Source organism: Capricornis sumatraensis, chromosome 2 (genome assembly GCF_032405125.1).
Source record: "Capricornis sumatraensis isolate serow.1 chromosome 2, serow.2, whole genome shotgun sequence".
Lineage (NCBI taxonomy): Eukaryota > Metazoa > Chordata > Mammalia > Artiodactyla > Bovidae > Capricornis > Capricornis sumatraensis.
Window position 1 is genome coordinate 209,464,309 of NC_091070.1, and position 12,720 is coordinate 209,477,028.

At 57.7% G+C, this 12,720-nt stretch overlaps 1 protein-coding gene across 1 annotated transcript in view; it reads left to right on the forward strand.

Annotated features, from left to right (window-relative positions):
- Positions 1-7,398: 7,398 nt before the first annotated feature.
- The window catches only part of GRIK3 (glutamate ionotropic receptor kainate type subunit 3), a 240,443-nt gene continuing 235,121 nt past the window's right edge, over positions 7,399-12,720 (forward strand). Inside the window, exon 1 of the mRNA XM_068963655.1 lies at positions 7,399-7,513. Within this exon, the coding sequence (XP_068819756.1) occupies positions 7,399-7,513 (115 nt within the window). The remainder of the gene's footprint in view (positions 7,514-12,720) is intronic.

Below are 12,720 nucleotides of genomic sequence, written 5' to 3' on the forward strand. Positions count from 1 at the left end.
GAGTGTTCAGACATGATGCAGGGTGAGCTGGATTTCCAGCACCGGCTGCAGCTGGAATTCTGGCCACCCCCAGCCCCGTTCTGCACGCAAACAGTAGTACTTCCTTCCGCCTTTGACAGTTGCTGGAGGAAAATCTCTTCCTAGATCCAGGCAGGATAGGGGCTATATCCCCGGAGATCCTCTGTATTATGAGATGGGGGCTGAGACTGTCTGGATCAGAGCCCAGATCTGACATCAACAGCGCGTTGGGGACCCAGTGCCCACACCCCTCCGGCCCTGGGGCAGGAAGGCAGCATCTTTTCCCCAGAGCCTGCTGTCCCCATCTTCCCCGGGGTCCTCCACCCAAGGGCACGTGCTCCTCTCCACTCCCAGCCTGGCTGCCTGCTGCCTTGCCTGTCTTGCGGGCAGAGCAGCGCCATACCTGCATGCCAGAGAGGCACAGGTGTGCCCGCGCCGCTCACACAGCGTACCACCTGCTGGAATCTTGGCGGAGGGCGGGCTTGGGATGGGATCCACGGGAGAGACAGTCTGTGGCATAATTAAGAGAGAGCAAAACACAAAATGAAACAATGTTTTCCTTCCTCTCTTTTCTGCCACTTGCCCTGATTATTTTCCCACTTTAAAATTCTACATCAACTTTAATTAAGCTGGCCTCGGGCAGGGAAGTCTGGCAAATTTGGAGAAGTTCACTTGTTTATTTTCTTATCACTCGGTGATTGGATTTTCGTGTTTCGCTTTCTCGCTCTCTGAGGAGGGATGACGGCAGCCTCCTGCCCGTGGGGGCACAGGTGCAGACAGGACTGCTCACCACAGCCTCCAAAGAAGGTACTTCTCCGGAAAAACCTACGGATGGCTGACTTATGCTCTAGTTTTATCCCACCTCTTATTACACCCTACGAGATCAGGGTGTGGGAGCAGGGTGTCAACACTGGACTTGAGCTACAGGAACTTGAGTCAAAAGCTCAGTTTTGCTGCTTATTTGCTGGGCACAGGTCACTCATGTAGTCATTCATTCTTCCATTCACTTGCTCATTCATCTGCTTTCTCTCACCTATTCATTCGCGAATTCATTTAGTCTCCCATCATCTACTCTCCAACACCCTGAGCCAAGTACATGCCTGCTTCTGCCCCATCCTCAACCCCAGCAAGTAATTTGTTCTCAAGTTATTTGGTTCCCTTAAGCTCATTTCGTCATCTTTTGGTTATTTCCAGGACAAAAACATCATGTGAATGGAAGCCAGCGTGGCTTCTGGCTTGGTGTGGTGGCATCACAGCTGGGCTTCCCTGGTGGCTCAGATGTACAGAATCTGCCCACCATATGGGAGATCCGGGTTCAGTCCCTGGATCAAGAAGATCCCCTGGAGAAAAGAATGGCAACCCACTCAAGTATTTCTGCCTGGAGAATTCCACGGATAGAGGAGCCTGGCAGGCTACAGTCATCAAGGGGCACCTCTAACATTACGTCCATCATCAGAGCTTGGCTCTGGGGCGTTCTGGGCCTTGGTCTTCACTGGCAAGTCAAATGCCCAGACCATCTCCAGGGTCAGGTAGGTCAGCTGAATCCTGAAGGTTCCTGAATTTCATGATAAAGCAGGGAGCTATGTGCTCTGAAAGAGTCACAAAGCTTGGGTAGCTAACTGGTGAGTTCAGTACAGTGCTGCGGCCCCCTGGGCTGTACCATAAAGCTGGGTGGCATTTGATGCTCAGGCTGAAGGCTGAGGACAAGAGAAGCAGGCAGTGGCTGCCCAGTCTGGTGGGGAGGCAGCACATGTATGGCAGTGAGTGAGTGAGTGACTGAGAGGATGAATGTGTGAGTATTTAAGGAAGTGGGTGACTGAGCCAAGGACCGAATACCTGAATGGATGAGGGAACAGCTGAATGCCGGATGAGTGCCTGAATGAAAGAGCAGATGACTAAATGACTGCTGGAGCCCGTGACTGAGCGGGTACAGTGAGTGCATGAGTGAGTGAGGCATGAAAGAGCAAGCGAGTGACGGACGAGTGAGTGAGTCGTGAGGTGATTGAATGAATGAATGAATGAATTAGGAATGACTGAATGGATGCGAGGATGAATGCATAAGGGACTGAGTAATGAATCAGTGAAGGAGAATGAGTGGACGATCCTACAAATGGATGAATTAGTGTGGCCATATGAGTGTCTAGCGGTGACCAAGGGACCTCATGAAGAGATTAATTACGGAATGACTGAGTGACTCTCCTCCCCACCTCTGGTAACAGGGGTTGGATGGGGATGGTTTCTGATGGGCAATTCTCCTCTCCTCCTCTCCCGCTGTGCAGCAGAATCCCCCCTCAGCTTTGAAACCATTGGAGACTGTTCCATTATGCATAGATACAAACAGGACTGCCTTAGCGTTTACTTCGCCCCCAGAACTGCACCCAAACTATTGAAATGTAGGTGTCAGGAAAACAACAGATCTCTGGTGGCCTGCTTACCTGTCCCCCTTACTGCTGAGAAATAACTCACAGCAGCAGGTTAAACTGACAATAAACACAGGAATTGACTTCAGTGGGAATGAACTTGCTTGACTGTTGACAAAAATTTAAGGTGATTCAACTCTCACAGGGCTTGCTGCTTGCTCAGGTGGCAGCCGGCCGCTCTGTGCTTCTTCCTTCTTGGAGCAGGGACAAAGGACCCAGGATGACAAAAGGGTGCCCATCCCTGAACCAAGAGGCAGGTCACAGCATCTTAAGAAGGGCCGAGGCTTAGCTCTGGAAGTTGGCACAGGGGGATTTTGCCGAGGAGAGATTGCTGTTAAGTGAAGAGAGGGGATGAGGAAGGCCTCCTCCTCCTGCCTCCCGTTCAGGAAGGTGACAAAGATCAGGCGAGGGCTGGCAGCTTTCTGTCCTGGCCACCCTCCAGGTTGAGATGGTGGTGAGGTTAATTTCTCCCCCCATTCTCATCAGGGCTCCCTGAGCACACACCAGGCTAGCGGCTGCCACTTAGGGGAGTGGCCAGAGCCCGCCTGCAGCTTGCCCGCCGGGCAGTCTGAAGGGAGATGAAGGTAGGCAGGCTTCGGCAGAGGGCACTCACGTCCTAGGAATCTGCACTCAGCAACCACATGCCTGTGTTCTGTGGTTTCCTGGGGAAGCGGAGATCATGAATCTCGGTAACTCGAGCCCAGGGCCCCATCACTCACCGTGATTGTGGGGGGATTGAGAGCTGGAGTGGATCAGTCTAAACAAAACACACACACAGGGGACTCTTCCAAATGGGCCCGCTTGGCCATCACTAGGGGAGCCCTCCCGCCGCTGGGCGGAAGCAGGGGAGGCGCTCGGGAGGGGCCCTGCAGCTTAGGGTTTCCTCCTCCCCCATCCCCACCTGTGAGCCGGTGGGAGACATGAATCTTGCTGGCAGCGACTTGGGCCAGCTCAGCCGTTTTCAGGGATGTTAATGAAATGCAGGAGCACTTGTCCTTTCAGACAGCGGCCCCTTTTATTTTGGAATGAAAAGCTGCATTAGTCTGAATGAGGTTGGGAGGCCTCATAAATCCGCTCTGCCTGCCTCGCGGGGGAGCAAGGAGCGGAGGCCTGGCTGGTGGGATAGACTTGTTTACCAACAATTCAAGAAGCCGGGATTGGTGGCTCCCAATCCCCGGAGATGCCGCTTGAGATCGTGCCAGCCTTGGTGCCTGCTGGTGGCAAGGCAGCCGGGAGAGGTGCACGACGGCAGAGACAGGGGGCTGCAGGTTCCTCCTGACGCATGCTGGGGACAGCGGAGCTCCCCAGCTTGCTCTACTGAAGGAGTCAGATCCTAGTCCACCCGCAGCCTTTCTATAAACAGCCAGAAGCCCAGTAGGTCTGCATAGGTGGTGATGAAGGTCCTCTGCTGGAGCCTGTCCCCTGCTCAGTCCAGGCGGGACAGGACAAGGGTCAGGCCCACAAGCTTAGGATGCAGATGGGCCTGCATGGGGGTCCTGGCTCCCAGCCCACAAAGCCTGGCAGTGATGGCCAATGCAATTAGAGGGAGGGAAGAGGAAGGAAAGGAAAGGGGAGAATGGGAGGGGACGAGGGGAGGGGGAGGAGAAGGGTCACACACTAGCTGTGTGACGTTGGACCTCCCCCACTCCTCTGAGGCTCAGAGTCTTCAACAGTAACATGCAAAAATCGTCCAGATCCTATCACAGAGGGCTGGGAGATGGTCAGATGAAGTGATGCACAGAAGGGTCGCTGAGCGGGGCATCGCCTGGAGCACAGAGAGTGTGTAATAAACACTAGCGGCCCCTGTCATCACGGCTGTTATTTCTGTTGTAGTGCGTCCCATCCTCCCCTGACTGGGAGCGAGCCGGCTGCTGTCAGTGTGGGGAGGCCTCTGCGTAACACAATGGTTCGCAGCTAGGTCCAGAATAAGGCCTGGTCCCCCTCTGGGGGCAGCCGGCTTCCCGCTGACCCACGGTTCCAGCTGGATTTCCAGGCCCGTGGACTGAGTCCCACAGCCTCTGCAGCTGGAGGCTTTCCCCAACACAGCCAACATGGCAGCAGAGGAGAGCCTCCCTCCGCAGCGCTGGCTGACTCCCGCTCAGTCTGGGATGCGGCAGGAGCAAGGCCTGGCAGATGCTGCTTCCCTGGGGGGTGCTGAGGGGGCTGCAGGGCTACACGCTTGAGCCCCGGGTCCTCAGATTGCCCCTCTGCCTTCCCCCATGTGCTTCTCCAGGGCCAATCTCTTTCGTGGAAGCTACTGCTTCTCCTCCTCCTGTTCGTCACCCTTCATCCCTCTCTCACCACTGGCCTTTGCCAGAGTTCTGGTCCAGGGCACATACCTACCCATTCCCTGGAGTCACCTCTACAAGTTCCGCTCTTCGGTTTTGCAGCCAGGTCACTTGTTCCCTGTCCCTCTCACGGCAAGAAGCTGCCTGCAGGATAACCAATACAGACCTAGCATCCCGGCTCACCCCTCCTCCCCCAGGCCCTAGCCATTTCAGGGCCCAGCTGAAAATTTACTAAAAACACCCTAGGAAGATAGGTACCAAGCAGCTTGCAAAGGTTTTTGGGTTTGCTTGTGTTCTTGTTTTTTCTTTCTTCTTCTTGGACACTGTTGGCGATGCCTTTTTAGCCTTACATCCATTGCCTTGTGTTCAGATCCTGCCGTTGCCTTTTCCATTTCCCTCGCAGGCCACTAGAATTTCCTTCTTTAGTCATCAGCCAGGACTTTCTGGTTCCTTGGAACAACTAAGCCAGCTGTGGAAGCTGATAAGTGCTGGGAATGGGGTGTCCACTCTTGAAGAGGCGCCTTCAGCTTTACCCTAGAGGGCGGGGCCTTCTGCTCCCTTCTCTTGCACGTCCTCATTGCCGGTGCCTGCTGGGACCCGTAACTCTCTATCAAGAGGTGGCAGCTGCTGCTTCTCTGGCTCTGGTCCGCATGTCCTTCCCTCTGGTCCCTTGGGCCACATTTTTCAGTGGCTGCTTGGGAAACCAGCCACTCCTGCTGGAGGGTGAGGAAGGCCCAAAGTCTGGCAAAAAAAAAGGCAACCTTCATTTGTTGGCAGATCTTTGAGGATGTCCTCAAGACCTGCAAACCTCTTTCCCTTCTGGAGAGGAAATCCTTGGGAATTTCCCTTCTTGCTCCTTCCAGGGTTGCTCCCATTTCAAGAGGGAGAGGGTACCTCCCCCGCCTCCCCCAATCATCAGGATTGGCCCTGCTGTAATACCCACTTCCCCACACAATGTTTCCTATGCCTGGACAGGGAGGGAAAGAAACGACGGGGAATTAACAAGCCAGATAGAGCCCGACTCATAGTCTATTTGTAAGAAAATTAAAGATTTGTTTTTCAGATGTTGGGGGCCATGCTGTTACCAGACAGCTGGCAAATGGGAGAGATTGGAATGATGGAATAGATCAAATTATTTAAATGAGAAAAATAAATTCACACACAGCCTAGCCGCTGCCCGGTGACAGATTCGTTTATTTATCTACTGTATCGGCACCGCTTTGTCTCTGTCAAAAAGGTCATTAAACTCGCCTAACTGCGAATTTCGCAGCCTCCTGCTCCAGCCTCGCTCCACAGCTCTTCTCTTCCCTCGACACCCAGCGCCACTTGAAAAAAAATTTATTATTGCTAATAAACAAGGTTTTCTTTTTTTTTTTTAACCCTTTCTAGCTTGCTTCCCCTCGGGTCCTGCTCCACCCCCACGGAAAATTACAGTTTCTCTTTATTCTTTCTCAGGAGAAATGGGGAAGGGGGCCCGTCCTCCTGCAGAGTTGGAGAAGAGAGATGCGAAGTACCAGGGTGCATCTCAGCCGTCCCTCTGTATCTAAGGATTTAAGCCATCTTCCTCCGAAAGCCCCGTAGTGGCGGTGCACGGTCAAGTTCGGCTTTCCACAGCATAGGGTCTGCTGCCCTGGGCTCTCCCACCCCCACCAGCTCCGGCAGCTCCCCTAGTCCAACGCTGGACGATCCTCCTGGAATTTCGTCTCCCCCGACTCCCGGGCCCAACTCTAACTCTGCTTCCACGAGGGGATGGGGGTTAGGGAGGGAAACCGGCTCCTGGGTCAGTCCCCGGCCGCTGCCGTCCAGCCAGCGCCGGCTGCGTGGGAGCTGGAAGGCGAGACTCCGCCGACGGCGGGCTCCAGGTCCCTCTGCTCCCGGCGGGCGCGTCTCTTCCAGCTGGTCGGGCCGCTAGGCTGCCGCCGTCTCCCAGCTCGCGGTGCCAGCTTTCGTGCTCCACGCCCGGCTCCCAGGCTCCGTGCCCTCGCAGTCGAAGGGGACCGGGGGGCGCAGGGCGGATGGGGACGTCTGAGAAGCGAGGAGAGTCCTTGTTCTCCGGCCGTCCCCCTAAAGCGGGTCCCGGGCCCCCTTCCCCGCCCCCTGCGCAGGTGTGAGCTCGCGAGTGTACGCCTCGGCGGGTGTGAGTGTGAAGTGTGTGTGCGCGGGGGAGTGCGCGGAGGGAGCGCGGGCGGCGCGGGAGGCGGGAGGCAGGGCGCGAGGGAGGGGGCTGGCAGGGAGTGTGTGCGCGCGTGCAACTCCACTCCGGGGCTTTGTGCGAGCCCGGGCGATAGCATCCGCCGCGGCTGGAGGAGGAGCGGCCGGAGACGCGCGTGCAGCCCGCCTGCCAGCGCCCGGCAGCCGGGGCAGGTGGGAGCCCGCGCGGGAGCAGAGCCGACGCGAGCCGCAGCTGAGTCCGAGCGGAGCCCGGGCGGAGCCCAGGAGCATCGCTCGAGGGGGGCCCGTGGGCGGCAGCCGGGCGGGGCGGGCGCCGGCGGGGCGGCCCCCCAGTAAGATGTGCGCGGCGCCGCGGGGCGCCCCCCACTCGCAGCGGCGCTCGGGAGCCGGGCTGCTGGCCCAGGCGGCGCCTCGGGGGCTGCTGCGCGCCCGCGCCTAGAGCTGCCGCCCCAGGGAGCCCGCCACGGCCGCGCCCCGGGCACGCTCGGCGGCGCCCAACGATGACCGCTCCCTGGCGGCGCCTCGGGAGTCTGGTTTGGGAATACTGGGCCGGGCTCCTCGTGTGCGCCTTCTGGATCCCAGACTCGCGCGGGATGCCCCACGTCATCCGGATCGGTAAGGGCTCCCGGGAGCCGAGGGTCTCCGTGCGCCCGGGCTGGGGCGGGAACGGGGGGCCACTGACCGCGATCCCAAGAGATTTCCCAATGTCTCTGCGGGCTGCCGGGGCCGGGTGACCACCAGGAGCTCGACCCGGTGAGGACAAAGTTCCCAAGCCGGGGTCACGGGCCTTACTTATTGGGAAAGAGGCGGCTGGGCTGCGGCGGGCGAGGGGCCCTTGGCGCGCTCCTGGACCGCCAGACCTGGCGGAGTGTAGCGAAGCGTTCGGGTCCCAGCCTGAGTCGCGGGCGCATTGGGGCGCATTTGCCCGCGACTGCCAGCAGGACCGGCCGCAGACCGAGTTCTGGGACCTGGCTCCTCCGCGAAGCGGGAACCCTGGGGAAGGCGCCAACTTCTCTTGCCTCCCCGCTTCCCGCCGGCCCCTCGCCCCGACCTGGGGCAGGGCTCGAGCGGCCGCGGCAGGGAAGCAGGGTCCGGCTTCGCCAGACGAGGACGGCCGGTCTCCTCTCCCGGTGGCCGCCCTCGGCCTCGGTGGCCCCCGTTCAGCCCCGCGGCGCGGGGCAGGGGAGGGTCGCCCCCTCCCCCGGTCGCTCCAGCCATCCATCGAGGCACAGGCCTCTCCCCCGCCTGGGGCAGCGCAGAGCCCGAGCGGCGCAAGCAGGGAAGGCGAGGAGAGGGATGCCAGCGGTTTTTAAAGTTAGCCGAAATCCCTCAGCAGCTGGCGGCGGCTGGCGGGTCTGCGCGCGGCTCTGAGGCTCTCGCGTCTCCGCGTGTCTTCTCGCCAGAGACTCTTACTCGGGGCTTTAACTTTGTTGCGGCCGCCCCAGGCATCCCGCAGGCAGCGCTCAGGGCTGTGCGGGGAGGGAGAGTGATGGCGGGGGAGAGGGTGGAGGGGCGCGCGTCCCAGGCCCGAGACCGCCAGGGCTGGGCCCGGCCTGGCCAGGCGGGAGCCTCGGCCACGCAGGCCCTGCGCCCGCAGCCAGGCGGGAGACCTGGGCCGCCTGGGTTCGCGAGGCGCCCCCACCAGCATCTGGCTCCTCCGAGACAGGGCCGCCTTCCTCCCCTGTGGCTCTAATCCAGGCGCGGACTCTGGGCTGCCCGCGGCGTGACGGGGTGCAGGCAACCGATATCGAGCTTGGCTTCCGTACTTGAGGTTTTCCTAGGAGGCAATCAGAAATCCCTTCTCTCTCTTCCCTGGTCTCCCCTGGATTCCAGGTCCTCTTGAACTGGACATCTGGACGAGGGTAGAACACAGTCCTCAGCTCTGCCCGCGCTGGGGTCTTCCTGTTCCTGCCCAGGACCCCAGCAGGCAGATATTTGAGGCAGAGGAATCCAGGCACCCGACTCTGGGGACAGCCCTCACGACTAGGCTTAACCCTTTACAGCCCAGACTGCTCCAGGCAAGCCAAAAATATTGTTTCTATCTCTGCACCTTTGCCTGTCCCAGCGCCCGGTCTGGTTACCGTTCCAGGAGCAGGCAGCCCCTTAGCAGTGGGCCAGGACTTCCTTTATTCCCTCTGTTTTTTTGTTTTTGTTTTTTGGTGTGTGTGTGTGTGTGTGTGTGTGTGTGTAGGGGCCTGATTGATAGGGTGCCCTTGGGAGAAGAGAGGGGGACCCAAAAGGTGCTATGCACCCGGCCCACGCATTGCAGTTCCCTCTCCTGCGTTCCTTCCCCTGCAGGGGTGGGAGGGGCTCTCTCAAAGCCCAGCGTCAGGGGGTGGTGGTCTTTGGGGGCCCAGGAAGCCAGGAGCAGGTGAGGGAAGCCAGGCAAGGATACGCTGAGGAGGGGCGGGATGGTGTATCCTCACCCGCTCCCTCTTACCGTGAAATTGACTTTCACCCGGGGACTCCTCACTGCCCTGAGGGGAAGCCCCAAGCCTGCCCGCCCTTTCTTGGGTTCAGCGTGTAATAATGCAATTAAGGATGGCAAAGCCCTCCTCTCTTCTAATCTTCTTCGTATTAAGCCCCAGGATTAATTAGCGTGTCGGCCCAAGCCATTTATATCCAAGAGCCCTGCCCCATTTGATTCCCAGCCCGAGGACTGGGGTGCTGTGCCAATGCCAAACGTGACCGCCGGAGCTCTGCCAGCTTGGATGGAGGATGGGTAGGCTCTGAGATCCCTGGGTTTCTCTGGAGCTCCCTGGGGAGCTGAATTTGCCTCCTTCAGAGCCCAGGCTGGAGTTTCAGCAGGAGCCAGCAGCTACAGTGGACACGGTGTGTTGAGAGAGACACACAGAGAGAATAGCATGTTGAAACCCAAACACAACACCTTGGCCGGGCCCAGTGCCCTCTCCTTTCTTCTTTCTCTCTCTCTCCAGCCCTGAAATCTCAGGGCTCTGGCTGGGGCCACAGGAATTGAGGCCCTGGAAATTGGGTGTGCTGGATGGTTCCGGTTCCCAAGACGGGGGCCTGAGCTGGCTGTGTTGGGAGCCGAATCCTTCTCCGGTAGGCAGGCGTCGCCTAGCACCAGCCCAGGAGAGGGTTTTCCTGCAGGTGTGCGAGGGGCTCTCTGGACTGGGGAGCAGCGTACCCGCCCCCTCTCTTTGTGCCTTTTTTGGGGGCTTAAATTTCCTCTTAGACAAGGAGATGGATAGCTCAGCAGTGTGACAGAGTGTTCAAACAATCCATCTTGAATAGATGAATTGCATTGCTCTGTCTTTTTGTAATTGTGTCTATCAGAGGGAGAGGTCAAGGCATTGATTGCTTGGATGGTTTGCAAGTAACAAAGGAGAGTGAGGGAGAGAGCGAGGGAGAGAGAGTAATTGGATTGTAGTCTGCAGGAAAAAAATGATCATTGATTATTTTATATGAATATGTGGAAGATGTATTCTGTGTGTTGTTATCAAGTGTTGCTCGTTGAAGGTTTTCAAGACATTGTTCAGCATTTTATTATTATTATTATCATCGTTATTATTGTTCAGATGGATCCTAGTCTTAACTCGCGGAAAGCAGCTTAATGCATGGGTCCTTCCAGTGCTTCTGTGGCCTCATGTGGGGACCTGGATTTCCTAGCTACTAGACCTAGACGCTGATGTGGAGGGACCTTGGGCTGGGAACCAGGAAGCCTGGGTTTTCTACTCTGCCTTCCACCAGTTTCCTGAGCCATCTTGGTCAAGTCACACTCTCCCACCACCCCGGAGCCTCAGTTTCCTCATCTGTAAACTATTGAGTTGGCCATGATGCTTGGGATATTCTGTGATTTTAGGTTACCTTTTAGTGTGGGCTGGTGGGGACTGTCCATGCCTTGGTAGGTTTCATGTCTAGATCGTCCCTTGTTTTACATACATGTAGAATCAAGGGCCAGCCTAGCATTTGAGAAGGGAACCAGACAGTGGTGGCGTTAGCTGGAGGAGCTCCAGCGGATGGTGGTGATCTCTGGCCAGCCAGGGGGAGGTTCAGAGCCGAATGACTGCAGAGACATAAAGCAGGTGTATGTGGCGGGGTGGAAGGTGGGCGGATCGGGCAGACTCGCCCAGCATCTACACTCGGAGCAAAACAGAGTTTTGAGACTCTGAGCCTGGACTGGGGGCGGGGAAGCCCAGCGGACACTGCAGTCAGTCCCAGGGGCTTGAGGTCCCCTCCCCAAGTCAGCCCTGTCTGCATCCCCTGCCATCAGTTCACCCAAATGGTCCTGAACGTTCATCTCCTGAGTTTGGTAGCCGCTGCGTGTAACACAATGAGAAATTTCTCACAGTGACTGGTGATGCGCTGAAACGTCGCGGCCGTGTTGGAGCAGACAGCCACTGAATGAAGATCAATAGGGTTTTCCCCCCTGGAAGTAAATAGCTTCAGACAAGACCTGGGAGTGGCCCGAGGGGCCTTAGAAAGCATTAACTTGAGGAATTTCTGCCTCCACTTTCCCAGCCCAGCTGCTCCTGTCAGCCCGGGCTTCCCTCCTTTGCGAGCTGGAGTTTATAATTTCTTCTTGATGCCTGTCTCGCACTGCGCTAAACCGTCTTTTGACGTCAGGATGATCCGGGGTTTTTAGAGGTGGCTGATGCGGGGTGAGCCAGCACAGCGTCCCGACTAGGCCCTTTCAAGGTCACTCGGGTCCCCCTGCCGCCAGCATGATAGCTGACTTCAGAAGTCCAGCCTGCTGTGTTCTTTTGGGCTTTGAGGAGCGACTCTTCGTTCCCACCCTTCCAAATGCAAGGGTGCCTCGTTGCTTCCTTAGTGGGGCCTGTGAGGGTCCTTGAGCCCCCATTGCCACAGGCCTCCTGTCCTGTCCCCAGGAAACAGAGCCAGCTCGATGGGGGTCGGGGGAAGAGGCACAGATGCCCTGTGGGTTCTAGGACGACCGCATCCTCAGGGGTGGGGGGTGCAAGGTCATATGCAGGGGAGGCTCAGGGCTTAGGGCTGCTTGGGATGTCCATGCAGGGCAGCACCTGGCTGTGCACCACTGGGACCGTTTCTGATCTGCAGAAGCCAGGCTTCCTCCAGGCTGTTACAGTCACCTGCCCCTGCTTTAGCCCCACACTGCTTCAGCCTGCACATCCCCACCTGCACCTTCCCCCTACCTGCCCCCTCCAGCCCCCTCCTTGCTTACTCAGGACCTTCCAGAGGGAACCGAGGGGCTCCCCAGGCCCTGCCTGGCAGCAGAGAGAACTGAAAGTCCAGGAGCCGGGCCCTTCCTCTGGGGCCGGCACCCAGCAGGCCCTGGCATGTCCTTGCCAAGGTGCTTTGATGGACAGATGGGCCAAGAGTGGGCCTGGTGCAGACACAGACCGGCCTTGGGCTTGTTGGCTGGAATAGCCCTTCTTGCAGGCGCCGATTCCCCCGCGTGAGCACCAGGGGGCAGTGTGCCTGTGCTGAGGTGGCAGCACCATCTCCTGCCTGGGACCCCACTGGGTCTGGAACAACACACAACGGAAATATAATGGTCCTGGTTTACTGAGCACTTACTAGCTGCCAAGCACCGTGCTTTTCAAAGAATGACTAGTAGTGTGACTAGTAGGTACTTGAGACCGGTAGCTGTTGCGTATTTTTTTTCTTCACCATCTGGTTTAGCCTTCACCAGCCCTGCCTGGAGACATTGTCCTCATTTTGCAGATGAGGAAACTAAGCTCAGTGAAGTCACTTGCGCAAGATAACGTGGCCAGTAAGTGGTGAATGCAGGATAAGAGCTCTCACCAGCCAGACCCCAGATCCTGCACTTTTACTGTGTAGTCCGTGTAGTCAGAAGACAGGAGGCACTGATACTCATG